At 57.9% G+C, this 18,791-nt stretch overlaps 5 protein-coding genes across 12 annotated transcripts; 4 read left to right on the forward strand and 1 right to left on the reverse strand.

Annotated features, from left to right (window-relative positions):
- Window positions 1-202: 202 nt before the first annotated feature.
- On the forward strand, window positions 203-4,343 carry HYAL1 (hyaluronidase 1). The gene is made up of 3 exons (XM_023231303.2): window positions 203-2,177; window positions 3,163-3,252; window positions 3,440-4,343. The coding sequence occupies exons 1-3, from the start codon at window positions 1,041-1,043 to the stop codon at window positions 3,755-3,757; spliced, it is 1,545 nt and encodes a 514-aa protein (XP_023087071.1). The 5' UTR covers window positions 203-1,040; the 3' UTR covers window positions 3,758-4,343.
- A 471-nt stretch (window positions 4,344-4,814) lies between these two features.
- On the forward strand, window positions 4,815-7,848 carry NAA80 (N-alpha-acetyltransferase 80, NatH catalytic subunit). Of its 5 annotated transcripts, XM_023231296.2 has the most exons (3): window positions 5,274-5,416; window positions 5,502-5,545; window positions 6,719-7,848. In XM_023231296.2, the coding sequence occupies exons 1-3, from the start codon at window positions 5,411-5,413 to the stop codon at window positions 7,641-7,643; spliced, it is 975 nt and encodes a 324-aa protein (XP_023087064.1). In that variant the 5' UTR covers window positions 5,274-5,410; the 3' UTR covers window positions 7,644-7,848. The 5 variants fall into 5 exon arrangements, with proteins under 5 accessions (XP_023087068.1, XP_023087069.1, XP_023087064.1 ...); XM_023231300.1 differs by lacking the exons at window positions 5,274-5,416; window positions 5,502-5,545 and adding an exon at window positions 4,815-5,028 and having other exon boundaries at window positions 6,574-7,848; XM_023231301.2 differs by lacking the exons at window positions 5,274-5,416; window positions 5,502-5,545 and adding an exon at window positions 4,826-5,028.
- On the forward strand, window positions 5,280-11,422 carry HYAL3 (hyaluronidase 3). Of its 2 annotated transcripts, XM_023231294.1 has the most exons (4): window positions 5,280-5,416; window positions 8,635-9,545; window positions 10,525-10,614; window positions 10,734-11,422. In XM_023231294.1, exons 2-4 carry the CDS (start codon window positions 8,652-8,654, stop codon window positions 11,001-11,003), a joined length of 1,254 nt encoding a protein of 417 aa, XP_023087062.1. In that variant the 5' UTR covers window positions 5,280-5,416; window positions 8,635-8,651; the 3' UTR covers window positions 11,004-11,422. The 2 variants fall into 2 exon arrangements, with proteins under 2 accessions (XP_023087062.1, XP_023087063.1); XM_023231295.1 differs by lacking the exon at window positions 10,525-10,614.
- A 231-nt stretch (window positions 11,423-11,653) lies between these two features.
- On the forward strand, window positions 11,654-16,519 carry IFRD2 (interferon related developmental regulator 2). 3 transcript variants are annotated; one of them, XM_023231292.1, is made up of 12 exons: window positions 11,654-12,028; window positions 13,587-13,706; window positions 13,794-13,878; window positions 13,974-14,098; window positions 14,182-14,339; window positions 14,506-14,556; window positions 14,640-14,818; window positions 14,905-15,010; window positions 15,332-15,469; window positions 15,556-15,684; window positions 15,763-15,858; window positions 15,990-16,519. In XM_023231292.1, the coding sequence occupies exons 1-12, from the start codon at window positions 11,779-11,781 to the stop codon at window positions 16,068-16,070; spliced, it is 1,518 nt and encodes a 505-aa protein (XP_023087060.1). In that variant the 5' UTR covers window positions 11,654-11,778; the 3' UTR covers window positions 16,071-16,519. The 3 variants fall into 3 exon arrangements, with proteins under 3 accessions (XP_023087060.1, XP_031791066.1, XP_031791067.1); XM_031935206.1 differs by lacking the exon at window positions 13,794-13,878 and having other exon boundaries at window positions 11,664-12,028; XM_031935207.1 differs by lacking the exons at window positions 11,654-12,028; window positions 13,794-13,878 and adding an exon at window positions 12,717-12,827.
- A 434-nt stretch (window positions 16,520-16,953) lies between these two features.
- LSMEM2 (leucine rich single-pass membrane protein 2) lies at window positions 16,954-17,802 on the reverse strand. Its single transcript, XM_031935209.1, has 3 exons — window positions 17,662-17,802; window positions 17,387-17,575; window positions 16,954-17,179 (listed from the first exon to the last, which is right to left on the reverse strand). Exons 1-3 carry the CDS (start codon window positions 17,756-17,758, stop codon window positions 17,046-17,048), a joined length of 420 nt encoding a protein of 139 aa, XP_031791069.1. The 5' UTR covers window positions 17,759-17,802; the 3' UTR covers window positions 16,954-17,045.
- Between the last annotated feature and the right edge of the window lie 989 nt (window positions 17,803-18,791).

Consider the following 18,791-nt stretch of genomic DNA (forward strand, 5'->3'; position numbering starts at 1 on the left):
CTCTGTCACCCAGGCTGGAGTACAGTAGCACACTGGCACGGTCTTGGCTCAATGCAACCTCCGCCTCCTGGGTTCAAGCGATTCCCCTGCCTCAGCCTCCCAAGGCGCCTGCCACCACGCCTGGCTAATTTTTTGTATTTTTAGTAGAGGCGGGGTTTCACCATATTAGCCAGGATGGTCTCGATCTCCTGACCTCGTGAGTGATCCGCCAATTTGGCCTCCCAAAGTGCTCGGATTATAGGTGTGAGCCACTGTGCCCGGCAGGCCTGGCCATATTTTTAAATATTTTTTTTAAGGAGGCAAAAGGATCCATCAAGGTAAAGTGCATAGGGCCCATCAATGTCAGATGTAAGAACACTCCCTGAGCACAAGACATGGAGGAATCCAGTCGTCAGTGTCACAAACAGGCCTGCCCAGCAGGGTCTGCCCCCGCCCACCCCCTCCAGGCCCGGTAACATCACAAAGCCCTGCCCTAGTGCTGACAGCGTGGGAGGGGCCACTGCTGGCCCAGCCCCACCCCCAACCAAGATCCCTTTGCCAGGGATTACAGAGGTAGCCCTGATGCCTGGCCTGGCCTGGCTTCCCAATCCAAGGCCCGCCCCTTGGCCCGCCCCTGGCCTGGGTGGGGTGACCCCCTACAAAAGCTCAGAATTTCCAGCAGCCGCTCCTTCTTCCAGGAGTCTCTGGTGTTGCTGGGGTGGAAGCTAGCCAGGCCCTGCTTAGGCCCCCATCCTGGGGTCAGGAAATTTGGAGGATGAGGCCCTTCAGCCCCAAGGTCAGCAGGGACGAGCGGGCAGACTGGCGGGTGTACAGGAGGGCTGGGTTGACCTGTCCTTGGTCACTGAGGCCATTGGATCGTCCTCCAGTGGCTGCCAGGATTTCTGGTGGAAGAGACGGGAAGGCCTCCTCCCCTTGGTTGGGTCAGCCTTGGGGCTGAGGGCCTGGCTGTCAGCCACTCTTCCCAGAACAGATGTCATGGCCTAAGTGGCTCATGGGGAAGCAGGGTGGGCGAGCTTAGGCTAGAGCAAGTCCTGTGGGAGATGGCAGAGGCCTGGAGGCAACTCGGATGTGCCCTCCAGTGGCCATACTCACCTCCATGCGTCTCCTCTGCCCTCCTGGAGCCCTGCAGGTCAATGTTTAACAGAAACCAGAGCAGCGGTGGATTAATGCGCAAGGGCTCAGCCCCCCAATCCCTGAGCAGTGGGGGATCAGAGACTTTGCAACCTGTTCTCAGCTCTGCCTCCCCTGGCCAGGTTGTCCTCGACCACTCCTGTGCCATGGCAGCCCACCTGCTTCCCATCTGCGCCCTCTTCCTGAACTTACTTGATATGGCCCAAGGCTCTAGGGGCCCCTTGCTACCCAACCGGCCCTTCACCACCGTCTGGAATGCAAACACCCAGTGGTGCTTGGAGAGGCACAGCGTGGACGTGGATGTCAGTATCTTCGATGTGGTAGCCAACCCAGGGCAGACCTTCCGCGGCCCTAACATGACAATTTTCTATAGCTCCCAGCTGGGCACTTATCCCTACTACACGCCCACTGGGGAGCCTGTGTTTGGTGGTCTGCCCCAGAATGCCAGCCTGATTGCCCACCTGGCCCGCACATTCCAGGACATCCTGGCTGCCATACCTGCTCCTGACTTCTCAGGGCTGGCAGTCATCGACTGGGAGGCATGGCGCCCACGCTGGGCCTTCAACTGGGACACCAAGGACATTTACCGGCAGCGCTCACGGGCTCTGGTACAGGCGCAGCACCCTGATTGGCCAGTTCCTCAGGTGGAGGCAGTAGCCCAGGACCAGTTCCAGGGAGCTGCACGGGCCTGGATGGCAGGCACCCTCCAGCTGGGGCGGGCACTGCGTCCTCGCGGCCTCTGGGGCTTCTATGGCTTCCCTGACTGCTACAACTATGACTTTCTAAGCCCCAACTACACCGGCCAGTGCCCATCAGGCGTCCGTGCCCAAAATGACCAGCTAGGGTGGCTGTGGGGCCAGAGCCGTGCCCTCTACCCCAGCATTTACATGCCCGCAGTGCTGGAGGGCACAGGGAAGTCACAGATGTATGTGCAGCACCGTGTGGCCGAGGCATTCCGTGTGGCTGTGGCTGCTGGTGACCCCAATCTGCCAGTGCTGCCCTATGTCCAGATCTTCTATGACATGACAAACCACTTTCTGCCCCTGGTAAGTCTTCTGTAACCTGCCCACCTTGTCAACCTGCCTTGTCAGATATTAGGTCCAGCCTTGGGGTACTTTAGCCTTGGGACATTTTCTTTTTTTCTTTTTTTTTTTTGAGACAGAGTCTCGCTCTGTCGCCCTGCCTGGAGCGCAGCGGCACGACCTCGGCTCATTGCAAGCTCTGCCTCCCAGGTTCACGCCATTCTCCTGCCTCAGCCTCCCGAGTAGCTGGCACTACAGGCACCCACCACCACACCCGGCTAATTTTTTGTATTTTTAGTAGAGACGGGGGTTTCACCATGTTAGCCAGGATGGTCTCGATCTCCTGACCTTGTGATCTGCCCACCTCAGCCTCCGAAAGTGCTGGGATTACAGGCATGAGCCACCGTGCCTGGCCCCCAGCCTTGGGACATTTTCATCCATTCATTCTTTTTTTTTTTTTTTTTTTTTTTGAGACGGAGTCTTGCTCTGTCACCCAGGCTGGAGTACCAGGGGCAAGATCTCAGCTCCTGCAACCTCCACGTCCCAGGTTCAAGTGATTCTCCTGCCTCAGCCTCCCGAGTAGCTGGGATTACAGTCATGCCACCAACACGCCTGGCTAATTTTTGTATTTTTAGCAGAAATGGGGTTTCACCATGTTGGCCAGGCTGGTCTCAAACTCCTGACCTCAGGTGATCCTCCCACCTCAGCCTCCCAAAATGCTGAGACTACAGGTATGAGCCACCGTGCCTGGCGCATGGGCACATCAATTGAGTGCGTACTTTGTGCCAAGTTCTGTGCCAGGCACAGGCAATTCAACATTTATTGGAATGATGTAGTCCCTGTCTGCATGGAATCCATAGGCTAGAGGAGGAAGCAGTTTGCCTCTGGTCCCGTGGCCAGAGCAGCCCCAGGTGAAGGTTATGAATTATTTGCCCCATCCAATGGTGTTCCAGCAGTCTGCCACAGGGTGGGAAGGAGTCGCCACAGAACTGTGCTGTCTCCTTCCCAGGATGAGCTGGAGCACAGCCTGGGGGAGAGTGCGGCCCAGGGGGCAGCTGGAGTGGTGCTCTGGGTGAGCTGGGAAAATACAAGAACCAAGGTGAGCTTAGGCCTGGCATGAGGGTGGGGGTGGGGGAGAGGTGGGGTCATTAAGCTGACTGGGTAGACCCTGACTTACCCTTTCTACCTGCAAAGTCCTGGCTGACCAGCAGGTGAGTGCCTCAGTGCCCTAGGAGGGTCCATACATGACCAAGGTGTCCCTGACGCTCTCCTCCCCTCCCACCTAGGAATCATGTCAGGCCATCAAGGAGTATGTGGACACTACCCTGGGGCCCTTCATCCTGAATGTGACCAGTGGGGCACTTCTCTGCAGTCAAGCCCTGTGCTCCAGCCATGGCCGCTGTGTCCGCCGCCCCAGCCACCCCAAAGCCCTCCTCATTCTTAACCCTGCCAGTTTCTCCATCCAGCTCACGCCTGATGGTGGACCCCTGAGCCTGCAGGGTGCCCTCTCACTTGAAGATCAGGCACAGATGGCCGTGGAGTTCAAATGTCGATGCTACCCTGGCTGGCAGGGACCCTGGTGTGAGCAGAAGAGCATGTGGTGATTGGCACACATTGAGTTGCACACCTTGAGAACCTAATGTACTCTGGGTCTGGCCAGGGTTTCCTCAAATACAGGCACAGTCATATAAGTCATGGTCACAGTGAAGAGTACACTCAGCCACTGTCACGGGCATATTCCCTGCACATGCATACTTACAGACTAGAACAGTGGCATAAGGAGTTAGAACCACAGCAGACACCATTCATTTCATGTCCATATGCATCCACTTGGCAAGGTCATAGACAATTCCTCCAGAGACACTGAGCCAGTCTTTGAACTGCAGCAATCACAAAGGCTGACATTCACTGAGTGCCTACTCTTTGCTAATCGCCGTGCTAAGCATTTTATGTGGACTTACTCATTCTTCACAATGAGGCTATGAGGAAACTGACTCACTCACAGTGAGGGTAAACATGCTGCCCAAGGTTGCACAGCACGAAAAGGGAGAAGTTGAGATTCAAACCCAGGCTGTCTAGCTCTGGGGGTACAGCCCTTGCACTCCTACTGAGTTTATGGTAACCAGCCCTGCACGACCCCTGAGTCTGCTGAGAGGCACCAGCCCAGCAAATAAAGCAGTCATGATTTACCTAGCTGTTTTTTGAGCGCCTAAAATGTGCAGGCCCCGGTATCCAAAGGGCACAGGAAAGGCTTGTCACTCTCACCAGATTTGACGTCAGTCTAAGGGCGGCTGCTTCCCAGGGTGGGGCCCAAATTTCAGGAGGAAGCCCCACCTGATCGGACCGTTTCCAAGCTGTCCTGGGGTGGGAGGCCGGCGGGAACTGAAGCTGGACCGGTCCGAGCCTGGGGCGGAGCTCACAGAGGCGGAGCCAACTGGAGGCGGGGCCTGCGCCTGGCTGAAGTGGTGACGTGTTGGGCCGGGGCAGGGCCTGGAAGAAACCAAATCGAGGCGGTACCTAAGCTGTGACGCAAGGAGGAGGAGGCGGGGCCTGTATGGGGCCGAGTGGGGAGGAGGCTGACTCAAATGGAGATGGGGTGGAGCTCAGCTCAGCGGGGTGGAGACTGAGCCTGCGCCTGGTGGGTGTTGTGACGCGTAAACGAGGGGCGGGGCCTAAGCGGCGACGCGCGGGTGCCGAGGCACCCCGGGATACCTTGGAACACCTTGGCGCGCCGCAGGACGCGACGGCTGCAGTACATCCGCCGCGCCGCTAGGGGCCAGCGCTGTCGGACCGAGGAGTCCGAGGTGGCGACTGAGTGAGATACCCAGCTGTGCGGAGCTAGGAAGCGGAACATCCCCGAGGCCGGCATCAACATGTCAGTACCGCACCCTTCCCATTTGCTACCTGTAGGTCCACCCCGCGCGTGCGGTCCCCAAGTGGCCATGGCACCCTGCACGCCCTCCCCGCGTCAGTCGTTCGTTTCCAGAGCATGCCGAGCCACACCTGCCCACAGAGTCGAGCTCTCGAAGTCCCCATTCCCAAAAGCTCCACAGCCTGTTGTGACCCACTAGAAGGGAGAGGGAAACCGAGGCCCGGGAGAGACGGAGAAGCCACTCTCTGAGGACCCCGGAGCCCCGACCCCGGGTGGGGTCGGCACTGAAGGGGTTAAGGCCGCGGGGACGCCCGGGGCTCAGCCCTAGGGGCGGATCCTGGGGCTTCCTCCAGACCAAAGGGTGCCGCTGCTGCCGAGGTGGCTGATGCAGGTGAGGGGCTTATAGCCCTGTGAATGGGGTGGGAGGTGAGGGGAGTGGGGTGCCTGTTACTGACCAGTGTTTAATTGGCCTCAAGCTCAGGAGAGGTAAGGGGAGCCAAGAGGAGGTGAGTAGAAGCAGGTGAGTAGGTGAGTAGAAGCGGGGGCCCAGCTGCCCGCCCACCACTAGAAAACCCCCAGCGTAGACCTGCCTGACAGCAGGACCTTGGTTAAGATGGGAAAACAGTAGGGTTTGGGCACAGGAGGTCTAGGCCCCCAACCTGGTGACCGTTGGACACCTTGTGTATATAGGAAGGAAGCTGTGGTCCTTATCTAGGGTGCCTGCGCAACTCAGGCCAGTGGGGAACCAAGCCTGCAGAGGCAATACTGCTGTGTGGCTGTGGACCAGGCCCAGTGCTGGTGCTGCTGGGGCCCCATCTGAGGGGACACTTGGGTCTATATCCAAAGTGTCCTGAGATGGGCAGAGTTGGGAAGGGGGCCATGGGCTCCAGGCAGGGAAGGCAGTCAAGACAGGCCAAAGCTCAGCCTGATGGGTGCATGAGTGGGGCCCCAGGATCCACTAAGGCAGTGGGCATAGCCCAGGTAGTTGAAAAGGCTGGGAGCTGGAGGAGACTCAGAACATAGGGAGAAGAAAGGGACAGGAAGACTCCTGGGGCAGTTTTTCCTATGGAGGAAACCTTGAGGTAGGTTTGAGCAGGGGGTATAGTATCTGCTTTGCATCTTCTATCCCATGCCGTAGTGGTGGACTGGGAGGACTACTGGAAGACAGAAGGCCAGCAGGTGGATTGGGGCGGCCGTTTTATAGACCTGGTGGTTACAGGCCCCCTGTGAGGGGAGGTCCTGAGGAGGACAAATTTGTAGCCAGAGCAGGCTGGGGCCAGGACTCCTGGGTTCTGCCCTAGCCTTAAGCAGCTCATCCATCACTCCCGGCCTCCCTCCAATGTGGGGCAGACACCGGATCTATCTGCCCTGCTCTATAGGGGATGGGTCTCTTCCAGGTCACCTGTGCTATCAGGTGAGTGTGGGACAAAGTGCAGCCCACCACTCCCCAGTTCCAGTATGCATGGTCCCCCTCGCACTCTGTCAGCCCTTCCCTGCCCCAGCCCCACCCTCCCTCCTGGCACAGCCCAGCATGGCTGTTATCTACAGGAGGAGAACCACTGTGGTCTGAAGAGATGCCACGGCCTGGAGACTGGGGTCTTAACCTCCAGCCTGGCACTGAGCCACCTGCAACCTAGCAGCAGGTGACCTTGGCTCCCAGCCTGACTCAGCTGAACCTGGATCCTATGCATAGGCAAGAGCTGACTCTGAGCCCTCGCCCAGCCAAGCTGACCCCTACACTAGATCCTACACACCGGATGGAGCTGATCCTGAGTACCAGCCCAGCTGAGCTGACTCTGGATCCTGAGTGCCAGCCAAAGCTGCCCCTGGATTCCACACGCCAACCAGAGATGACCTTCAATCCTGGCCCAACTGAGCTTACCGTGGATCCTGAACACCAGCCAGAGGAGACCCCAGCTCCTAGCCTGGCTGAGTTGACCCTGGAGCCTGTACACCGCCGACCCGAGCTCCTGGACGCTTGTGCTGACCTCATCAATGATCAGTGGCCCCGCAGCCGCGCCTCCCGCCTTCACTCCCTGGGCCAGTCCTCAGATGCATTCCCCCTCTGCCTGATGCTGCTGAGCCCCCACCCCACATCTGAAGCAGCACCCATTGTGGTGGGCCATGCCCGCCTGTCACGGGTGCTGAACCAGCCCCAGAGCCTCTTAGTGGAGACAGTGGTGGTGGCCCGGGCCCTGAGGGGCCGTGGTTTTGGCCGCTGCCTCATGGAGGGCCTGGAGGTCTTTGCTCGGGCCCGGGGCTTCTGCAAGCTGCACCTCACCACCCATGACCAGGTGCACTTCTATACCCACCTGGGCTACCAGCTGGGCAAGCCTGTGCAGGGCCTGGTCTTCACCAGCAGACGGCTGCCTGCCACCCTGCTTAATGCCTTCCCCACAGCCCTCTCTCCCCGGCCACCCTGGAAGGCCCCAAACCTGACTGCCCAAGCTGCCCCAAGGGGTCCCAAAGGACCTCCATTGCCACCACCCCCTCCCCTACCTGAGTGCCTGACCACCTCACCCCCAGTTCCATCAGGGCCCCCTTCAAAAAGCCTGCTGGAGACACAATATCAAAATGTGAGGGGGCGCCCCATATTCTGGATGGAAAAAGACATCTGAGGCCATCCAGGGCAAGGAACTGTCTTTCTGGGTCAATAGACTGCCCTGGACAGTCTACAAGCCTCAGCCCACTGACCATACCTCAGCCCCTAGCCCCTGGGGGGGCAGCTTTAGCCTGGGCATGTTTCCTGGGTATCAGTGGGGCCAGGAGGTGGCTCTGGCTCAGAGCCATCAGTGTGGCTGAATAAAGGCTCTGTTGGGTGTGGCTGTGACAGTTTATTTGTTGACCCCCCTACCCTCACCTCTCCCCTCTTCTGCAGGTCCCTTATCCCTGCAGAAGTCCCCAGATCCACCTTGGTCCTAAGGCCATTGATGGGAGGATGTCTGTCCTTTGCCTTTACCCCCCACCAGGCTCAGGAGACAGGGTGGCTGTTCTCTGCCCCATTCACTCACTCATTACCATTCACTGAGCGCCTACTGTGTGTCAAGCCCTGGACAGGACATAGGCAGTGGGTAACTAGACAAACAGGCGTAGAGTAGCAGGATCCATATGGCACAGGGGAGGTACACAGGCTTTGGGAACCCAAGTGACTTCACTCTACCTGAGGATCCAGGAGACCTCCCAGGGCAATGATGTCACAGCAGAGACCTGAGTGCTAGGTAGGAATTAAACCAGGCAGGTAAGGAGGTGGGAGCTGAGTGTTCTTGGAAGAGGGAACAAGGTGGACAGAGGAAAGAAGGGGACTTGTGACAGCTGTGGGAGGACACAGTGGTGTATTGACAAAGATGGGGAATATGGGAAGGAATGTACCCTCAGCTCACTGTAAAGCCCGCTTTGGTGTGCACCTGCCACTCGATGCCCGGGGCATCATAGCCAGCTTGTGGTGTGGCTGCTTTAAAAGGCCCAGGAGACCCCTGGGGAAACATGCTTTCCCCAGCTCTTCCTGTAAGGATGGGGAGGAGCTGGGGGAGCTTTCCTGGCTTTCCCTGCTGTGTGGAAGGTGTGGCCATAGCTATGGACTCTAAGCTCACACCCCACTCTCTCCTGCAGGTTTCCATCCTTGGGGCATGACCACGCAACTAGGCCCAGCCCTGGTGCTGGGGGTGGCCCTGTGCCTGGGTTGTGGCCAGGCCCTGCCACAGGTCCCTGAACACCCCTTCTCTGTGCTGTGGAATGTACCCTCAGCACACTGTAAGGCCCGCTTTGGTGTGCACCTGCCACTCAATGCCCTGGGCATCATAGCCAACCGTGACCAGCATTTCCACGGTCAGAACATGACCATTTTCTACAAGAACCAACTCGGCCTCTATCCCTACTTTGGGCCCAGGGGCACAGCTCACAATGGGGGCATCCCCCAGGCTTTGCCCCTTGACCGCCATCTGGCACTGGCTGCCTACCAGATCCATCACAGCCTGAGACCCAGCTTTGCTGGCCCAGCAGTGCTGGATTGGGAGGAGTGGTGTCCACTTTGGGCTGGGAACTGGGGCCGCCGCCGGGCCTATCAGGCAGCCTCTTGGGCTTGGGCACAGCAGGTATTCCCTGACCTAGACCCTCAGGAGCAGCTCTACAAAGCCTATACTGGCTTTGAGCAGGCGGCCCGTGCACTGATGGAGGATACGCTGCAGATGGGCCAGGCACTGCGGCCCCATGGACTCTGGGGCTTCTATCGCTACCCAGCCTGCGGCAATGGCTGGCATAGTATGGCTTCCAACTATACCGGCCGCTGCCATGCAGCCACCCTTGCCCGCAACACTCAACTGCATTGGCTCTGGGCCGCCTCCAGTGCCCTCTTCCCCAGCATCTACCTCCCACCAAGGCTGCCGCCTGCCCACCACCAGGCCTTTGTCCGACATCGCCTGGAGGAGGCCTTCCGTGTGGCCCTGGTTGGGCACCGACATCCTCTGCCTGTCCTGGCCTATGTCCGCCTCACACATCGGAGATCAGGGAGGTTCCTGTCCCAGGTAAGTGGAAGCTGAGGTCTAGGGGTCTTAGTCAGGAGGTATGGCCCTGTTCTAGGAAGGTCGCAGGAGAAGACCTTGCCTAGGGGTTGGTCCTAATCTAGGGGTTCTGAGTGGAAGGCCCTGTCCTGGAGTATCTGATGAGGGAGGCATGGCTCTGCCCTGGAAGATGTTGAGGGGTAGGGAGGCCCAGCCTTTGGAGTGCTGGTCTGAGGGGAGATACTCTGAGTGGAAGGCCTGAGAAGTCACTCAGAGACTCGATACAAAGGGGGCCTACTCGGGCTGGGTGAGTGGCTCACACCTATAATCCCAGTACTTTGGGAGCCTGAGATGGAAGGATTCCTTGAGGCCAAGAGTTCGAGACCAGCCTGGGCAACAGTGAGACCCTAGTCTCTACCAAAAAAAAAAAAAAATTGAGACGGAGTCTTGCTCTGTTGCCCAGGCTGGAGTGCAGTTGCACGATCTCAGCTCACTGCTGCCTCCAATTCCTGGTTCCTCCCACCTAAGCCTTCTCCCGAGTAGCTGGACTGCAGGTGCATACCACCACACCCACCTAATTGTTATATTTTCATAGAGATGGGATTTTGTCATGTTGCCCAGGCTGGTCTTGAACTCCTGGGCTCAAGTGATCCTCCTGCTTTTGCCTCCCAAAGTGTGGGATTACAGGTGTGAGCCACCATGCTCAGCCTAAATTATTAGCCAGGTGTTATGACATACGCCTGTAGTCCCAGCTACTTGGGAGGCTGAGGTGGGAGGAGTACTTGATCCCAGGAGTTCAAGGCTGCAGTGAGCTATGATCATGCCACTGCACTCCAGCCTGGATGAGAGAGTAAAACCCTGCTTCTAAAACCAAACCAAACTAGAGGGGCCCTACTGTAGAGGTAGAATCACATTGTGACAGTGAACCAGAAGAGTTTCTTGAATGTGGATGTGGGCCCACATGGATCTGGCCAGCCCTGGCTTAGCAGCTCTCTGTCTCCAGGGTGACCTTGTGCAGACCATTGGTGTGAGTGCAGCGCTAGGGGCAGCCGGCGTGGTGCTCTGGGGGGATCTGAGCCTCTCCAGCTCTGAGGTGATCATTGCCCCTTTGAGCCTGCCATGTAGCACATGCTGGGGTCCCAGGGTGGGGGACGGCCATGTCAAGACTATAGAGCAGGCATACTGACACAACTCTTCTTCCCTTCTCCTCAGGAGGAGTGCTGGCATCTCCATGACTACCTGGTGGACACCCTGGGTCCCTATGTGATCAATGTGACCAGGGCAGCGATGGCCTGCAGTCACCAGCGGTGCCATGGTCATGGGCGCTGTGCCCGGCGAGATCCAGGACAGATGGAAGCCTTTCTACACCTGTGGCCAGACGGCAGCCTTGGAGATTGGAAGTCCTTCAGCTGCCACTGTTACTGCGGCTGGGCTGGCCCCACCTGCCAGGAGCCCAGGCTTGGGCCTAAAGAAGCAATATAAAGCCAGGGCCCCTGCCACTGCCTCTTCTTTTCCCTGCTGCCACTTTTCCAGTCCTGGAGCTACTCTGTCCCACTCTTGTTCTATTCAGTTTACAGTCAACCCTCCCAAGCACACACCCCGCTTCCCTTGGAATCCCTGAGGGGTAGAAGGGGCCAGAAAAAAACGCTTATAAAACCAGAGGCCCTCTGAGATCATGTGACTCCTCCATGGCAAGGAAGCAGTTCCAGAGAGAGTCAGGTTCCAGCTAGTTAGGGCTGCCAGCCTAGGGCTTTGTGCCTGCACTTCACTAGGCCCATGGAGAGGTCACAGAAGATGGGCCGTGCACGGGCAGATGGGCCCCCAAAAATCTTGGCTAAGGTCGGTAAAGTGCTAAGCTGTTTTCTGCACTGTTTCATCATAAAGTCACTTTTTTCCACTGCCTGAGGTTTGGCTGTTCCTCCTGTTATCCCAAGCTCTAAGTCCTTCCCATGGTCCCCAGACCCAGGAGCAGGGGTAGGACTCGTCCCGAGTGTCCCGCTGCCAAGTGCCCTGAGAAGCCAGTCCTGCCGTGGTGCTCCTGAAGGGCGCTTCGGAGTTTACGACTGTGCACCGAGGGGACTGGGGAGCGCGCAGGGCATTGTGGGTGCATAGTTCAGCTACCGCGTCGTCGGCTGGTGGGCACCAGGCGTGGACTACCATTCCCGTGGTGCTCTAACGCGCAGCCAGGCGCCGTCACCTGCGCGCTCAGGCCCCTGGGATTAGTAGTTTTAGCCTCGTGGATGTGGGCCTGAATCGGATGGCCTGGAACTCGCCTTCCCGGCGACCAGTTTGGCAGGGCGGGGCGCCTCGCGAAGATGGTGGCTCGCGCGGCGTGTGGCGCCCGTCGTCTGGCCAAGTCTCAGCGCAGCGCACCGGCCGGCGTCTCGCTGCCCTGGAGCCCACACCCACCGGGTCCCTGACCCCGCGCCCCCCGCGCCCGGTTCCTGGCATGCCTCGCGCCCGTAAGGGCAACACGCTCCGGAAGGGTGGTCAGCGCCGTGGAGGAGGTGAGTGGGGTGGGGGGCGTGGGACAGCTGATGAGCGGCGGGCGGGGGTCCTGCTGGGTCCCCGTAGTTGTTCTCGAGGGCCCTGGGTGGGGAACCCCCTCGGCCAGCCCCGCGCAGCTTCCCAGAACTCTACCGAGGCTGGCACGTGCCCCAGCAGTCATTGGCCACGTGCGTGCCCAACTTGAGCTCGCTGCCCACTGCCTGTTGGGAGTCCGCGCTCCCAGCGGTGACCCGGCCAGCCTCACCGGGCCTCAGTTTCCCCATTGCCTCTCCGCCTCAGTTGCCTGCTGGGTGGGCAAACTCACCGGACAGAGCAGGAAGCCAGTCCCCTTGCCAAACCCTGATCCTTTCCTGGACTGGTCAAGGAAGTTGGCGGGAGTCCTGGCCTGCTCTGGTGAACAGAAGGAGAGGGATCTGTTGGGAAGCTACCTGATTAGGGCCTTGGCAGCTTGGCAGGCCTGACTCCACAAGGTGGCTGACTATCCTGGAGCCTGAGGCAGTCTTGGGACTCGCTTATCAGCTTAGACCAGGAGCCTGTCTTAATGCAGTAAACACTTATGTTTACTCTGCTGAGATGGGGTGCCTACCACGCACAAATTTATTTACTTTTATTTTTGAGGGGGAGGGGAGAACAGCCGATCACAGGAAGGAGGAAATCATACGTAGGCATAACTTTAAACTGGTCACCACCATGGTGGGGTTTGGGTGGGGGACATCTAATAGGGTATGGAACATGTTCACTGAGTGGTGTCAGCCCCAGACTTAGGACCCAGGGAGGCCTGAGGGGAGGTGCTTCTGGGTGAGTCCTGAGAAGATGGAGAAAAGAGCAAGTTGTGCAAAGGCTTGGCAGCTGGAGGGACCCCAGCACAGTGGAGTGAATGAGGGAAGGCTGGGCTGCTCTGGCAGGCAGGATAGTAAGATAAAATGGGAGCAGCCTGGGCGTGGTGGCTCACGTCTGTAATCCCAGCACTTTGGGAGGCCAAGGCAGGCAGATCACCTGAGGCCAGGAGTTCGAGACCTACCTGACCAACATGGAGAAACCCCATCTCTACTAAAAATACAAAATTAACTGGGTGTGGTGGTGTATGCCTGTAATCCCAGCTACTCGGGAGGCTGAGGCAGGACAATCTCTGGAACCTGGAGGCAGAGGTTGTGGTGAGCTGAGATGACATCATTGCACTCCAGCCTGGGCAACAAGAGCAAAACTCTGTCTCAAAAAAAAAAAAAAAAAAAAAGGTGATGGGGAGCAGAGGCCAGTATGCAGGCTGGACTTCGTCTTGCAGGTGAGGGGTGTGAGTAGTTCTTAGAATTAGGGGCAGCTTGGTGATCACACCCTGTCCAAAACTCTGCCACAGCAGCCACCCTTGCCAGTGTGAGCCCTTGTCCCTGGACAGACCTCACACACAGGAGTGCACCAACCCTACTGACCTTTGGCTTTGGTTTTCCATCTCCGAGAGGAGCACCATTCTATCTTTTGGGATTATGAGGTTGGGTGAGGTACCCCCAGGCATCCCTCATCAGTAGAGGCAAGTTGAATGTCCTATTCCACCTTCCCCAGGTGCCCGGAGCAGTGCCCAAGCTGACTCGGGTTCCAGTGATGATGAGGCAGCCAGTGAGGCCCGCAGCACCGCCAGTGAATGCCCCAGCCTTCTCAGCACCACTGCAGAGGACAGCCTTGGTGAGAGCGGGTGGAAGTTTGACAGGGGCTTGGTGAGGGCTCCATGGGCTGAGCACAAGAAGCAGTGCTGACCAGGTGGCCTTCCAGGGGGGGATGTCGTGAATGAGCAGGGCCAGCAGGAAGACCTTGAGGAAAAGCTGAAGGAGTATGTGGACTGCCTCACAGACAAGAGGTACCCCTGGCTGCCAGCCAACTCCTACACCCAGCTCCAAGTGTGACCAAGGGAGGGCTGGTCCCCATATGACCCCCCTTCTCGACCTCCCCCAGTGCCAAGACCCGGCAGGGTGCTCTTGAGAGCCTGCGCCTGGCCCTGGCGTCCCGCCTCCTCCCCGACTTCTTGCTGGAGCGCCGCCTCACACTAGCTGATGCCCTGGAAAAGTGCCTCAAGAAAGGTTGGAGCTGCGGGTGCATGGGAGACTTAAACTGGGCAGACGCTGGCCCTTGCTGCATAGGCTGACTAGAAAGCATCCCACAGGGAAGGGAGAGGAACAAGCCCTGGCCGCTGCTGTGCTAGGTCTGCTCTGCTTGCAGCTGGGCCCTGGACCCAAGGGTGAGGAGCTGTTCCACAGCCTGCAGCCTCTGCTGGCCTCTGTGCTCAGTGACAGCACAGCTAGCCCTGCTGCCCGGCTCCACGTGAGTGTGCCTGTGCCCCATGAAACCCTTCCCGCACCTTATCCCTCAACAGAGTGGTGGGTTCCCCCTGTCTTCAGCCTCCCTTACTTTGAGGGGCGTGAGCTCCAGGGTTGAGAACCCAGATTCATCCGCTGACTGTGGCACAGCATTGCCCTTCTCCCAACAGTGTGCTTCTGCTCTTGGCCTGGGCTGCTACGTGGCTGCTGCCGACATCCAGGTGAGTGGTCTTTGGGCACAGGTGGTAGAGCATCTAGGGCTGTAACTGTGCCTCTGAGCTCCCCTGCCTCCCTGTGCTCCTAGGACCTGGTCTCTTGCCTTGCCTGCTTAGAAAGTGTTTTCAGCCGGTTCTATGGCTTGGGCAGCTCCACAACTCCTGTGGTTCCTGCCAACCTGCACGGCCTGCTCTGTGCTGCCCTGCAGGCCTGGGCATTGCTGCTCACCATCTGCCCCAGCACCCAAATCAGCCACATCCTTGACAGGTAGGGGTGGCTGTCCACTGGGATGGGGAGGGGATCTCAAAAAGGCCCCCAACCCACACATACAGCTCAGCCTGCCCCTTCTCTAGGCAGCTGACCCGGCTGCCCCAGCTCTTGTCCAGTGAAAGTGTGAACCTGCGGATCGCTGCCGGTGAAACCATTGCACTGCTCTTTGAGCTTGCCCGGGACCTTGAGGTGCGAGGGACAAGGATGGGGGGTGCTCGGTGATACCACCTGCCCATCACAGGCTGGATGCAGGGGGTGCCACAGAAAACAGAACAGCTTTAGGTCATTATGCAGAGGAGGTGGCCCCGACACAGATTCATCTGCTAGATGTCATGATGGGTGCCCTGAACAGCAGTGTCCTGGCCTGACAGACGCCCAGGAGGGGCCAAAGGGGCCAGGCAGGGAAGAGAGGGTCTCTCAGGGAAAGGAGGGGTTTCGGCAGTGCCCTGTTCAGAGCCAGCAGAGCTCAAGTATCTACCTACCACACACCCTCCAACGCTCCCATTGCAGGAGGAGTTTGTTTATGAGGACATGGAGGCCCTCTGCAGTGTCCTGCGCACTCTGGCCACTGACAGTAACAAGTACCGTGCCAAGGCTGATCGCCGGCGCCAGCGCTCTACTTTCCGTGCCGTGCTGCACTCCGTGGAGGTGTGTGAGAACATAGGTGTCCTAGTGAGGGTGCACTCCCAGGCATAGTAGCCAAGCCCAGTTGTGTTGGCCCCTCTACCCTGCAGGGCGGTGAACGTGAAGAAGAGATAGTGCGCTTCGGCTTTGAGGTGCTCTACATGGACAGCTGGGCTCGGCACCGGATCTACACTGCCTTCAAGGAAGTGCTGGGTTCAGGCATGCACCACCACCTCCAGGTGCGGGGATGCACAGGGAGGGGACACCTGGTGTGGCTGCTTCAGTCTGGCCTGAGCTCACTGCCCTCTGCCCCCCAGAATAATGAGCTACTCCGTGACATCTTTGGCCTGGGCCCTGTGCTGGTGCTGGATGCCACTGCCCTGAAGGCCTGCAAGGTTCCACGCTTCGAGAAGGTTTGCACCCTTGGGCACCTTTCTCTTCCCCCTATTTCCTGGAGGCCTGAAATTCTGCAGAGGCTGGAAGAGGACCCCCAGCCCTTTCCCTTCCCAGCTCCCCAAGGTGTCACTCTCTGTCCCCACTCTAGCACCTGTACAATGCTGCCACCTTCAAAGCCCGGACCAAGGCTCGAAGTCGTGTGCGGGACAAGCGGGCAGACATCCTGTGAAGCAGGACCTGCTGAAGAGGAGACTTTCTATGCCCTTGGTCCGTATTTTTAACAGAAGACAGTGCAACAACTGGTCTCTACCAGTATTTGTCACTTTATTTTTTTAATGACAAAACCAAAAACAGACATGGGGTGGGTAGCTGGGGGCCCGGACACTTGGGACCCGGGCCCCTTTGTCCCTGCACTCAGCCCTGTGGCCTCTTCCTGCCCTGTCTCAGGTCAGGCTAAATACGTGCCTGTCCCAGGGCTGTGGGGCAGGCACTAGGGGGCCTTTCCCTTCCTTTCCTTTCTCAGGCCCAGGATGACCCACTCTTAGGGGGGTGGTGGCATCTGGACAAATGCCACCACAGCAGGTGGAGAGGCAAAGCTACCTGGAATGGATTTGTGTGCTGATTTTTAAGGATTATTAGAGATAATTAAACAGAATGGTCAGGCTTCTGTGGTCTTAACCCCTGGGTATTTTTCTGTTCTCCCTCCCCATCTACCACCCCAGGCTTGAGCCCAGCTGGGTCTTCCACAATGTCACCTTTGCCCTCCAAGGCAGTCTTTCCCCAAGTGGTGCCTCTCCCGCTACTCAGAGCCCAGCCTGTCTTTGAGAGCTGAGGCTGGACCCTCACTGGGAGGCCTGGCAGTGTTTGGGTGATTGCTGTGGGGGCAGCTATTTCTAGACTTCAGAACCTGCCATCTGGGGTGGCCAGAGAGTGCTGATAGGCCACAGGAGGAGCCCAGAGGCTGGTGCCCCTTCCCCTGACCTTGGACCACCCAAAACAAGGCTTTGGCACCAGAGGCTTGGCTAGGCCTGGCTTGAAGAGATCGGGAGAGGCAGGCAGCTATGAAGTTAACATCGGGTTCTTATACAAAAATCTCACCAAGGAAATAGTGTAGATGTGGCAGCCAGCAGTAGGGAAGGAGAGACCTGCCCATAGCCACTTTATTTCCCCCACACACCCCCAGGCCCCAGATCCAAATGGCATCTCAGCTGGGTGTTTGGGTCTCACTGGAGTTGAGCCTCCGAAGCTGGCTGAGGCTGGCCAGGCGGAGTTTGAGTAGCGTCTCCTCCTGCGTGCGGAGCGTGTGTGCCATGATGCGCAGGGATTCGCTCTGCAGCACTGTGAATGGGAAGTGGGGGATCATCAGACCATGTGCCACCCCATGACCCCTACAGACCCAGCCCAGGACCAGGGGCACCCACGGGCCTCCCACCCCATCTTTCATTGCTGCAGCATCTGCAGTTGGCTCCTTCCAGCTGCACAGAAGGGCCTCCCAGTCCCCACCGCCTTGCTGTCTCTTCCTGCTGGCACCCTGTGCATCCATACCACTCAGGTAGACAGCCAGGAGTGCGAGCGCCAGGCAAGTGAGCACCAGCAGCGCGAGCAGCAGCAGGAACCCTGCTCGTCTGTACACAGGGCTGCAGCCAGCCTGGGCACACAGTGACGGCGGCAAAACGCTCAGCAGCTCGTTCCACGGCCGTGCCTCTTCAGTCAGACAGGGGTGCAGTGTGCCTGCTGGGTGGATGGGACATCGGGGTGGTGGGTGCACCTGCTTTCATCCCCTCCCCCAGCACATCATCCACCTCACTGTCCCCGCTCACCTCCACTGTGTAGGTCGCTGATGGACTCCACCTGGTGCAGGTGCACCTCCTGCACGTGGTTGGGGGCCCGTGGTCCCCTGCTCTGGCTGGGCATCATTGGTGCCACGGAGTCTGCAGGGGCAGCGCAGGCGATTTAGCCAGTGGTGGGTCAACCCCCTTCCTTTTACCAGGTGCCTTCAGGCAGCAGGGACTTCTGGAGGATAGGGATAGTGGGGCATTTGGTTCCAAATCCCCTAAAACTGAGTCAGGAGTGACCCTTGATTTGGATCCAGGATGATCCCAGACCCTTACAGGCTTATTCTGTATACAGGAGCAGCAGGTACATTTGATTTGTTTCCTTCCAAACACCCCAGGGACTCAGGCATTCCTCTGCCTGCTCATTTCTAGCAGTTTATCAGCCTTCAATGCTAAACCCGCAGCAAATGGAATTCAGCCCTGCCTCTTTTATCAGTTCTCCCTGCAGACCCAATGCCTGGCATCTTCTGGTCAGAAAGCCCTATTGTAGCCACTCTGGTGCCTTTCTCTCCTGGCCTTGGTTCTGTGTTCGTTAACATACTTGGTGTGACTCTGCTGTACATGTGTGAACCCTGCTGTTTTCATTGAACATTTACTATTGGAAAGACCCTTCTTTGTTCTACTGTTTCATATGCCTCTGAGTTCTCTCCCTTCACACATTTCTCTGAGGCTGCCTGGGCATCTAGGTTGTTTGCAGTGCCCCCCCCCCAACCTTGTTTTTGAGACGGTGTTTCACTCTTGTTACCCAGGCTGGAGTGCAATGGCGTGATCTGGGCTCACTGCTGCAGTTCCCTTTTGAAATTAACCCCCAGGACATCTACCGTTGAGTATGAAGGTTTTTTCCCAATTTCCTGATAGTTACTAATTTCAGTTCCCAGAAGTGGAATTATTGAATTCAAGAGCAGAGTTTGGTTTGGTTTTGTTTTGTTTTTGAGACGGAGTCTCCCTGTGTTGCCCACGCTGGAGTGCTGTCGTGATCTCGCCTCACTGCAACCTCCACCTCCTGGATTCAAGTGATTCTCCTGTGTCAGCCTCCCGACTAGCTGGGATTACAGGCGTTTGCCACCACGCCCAGCTAATTTTTTCTTTTTCTTTTTTTTTTTTGAGACGGAGTC

Source organism: Piliocolobus tephrosceles, chromosome 2, assembly GCF_002776525.5.
Source record: "Piliocolobus tephrosceles isolate RC106 chromosome 2, ASM277652v3, whole genome shotgun sequence".
Lineage (NCBI taxonomy): Eukaryota > Metazoa > Chordata > Mammalia > Primates > Cercopithecidae > Piliocolobus > Piliocolobus tephrosceles.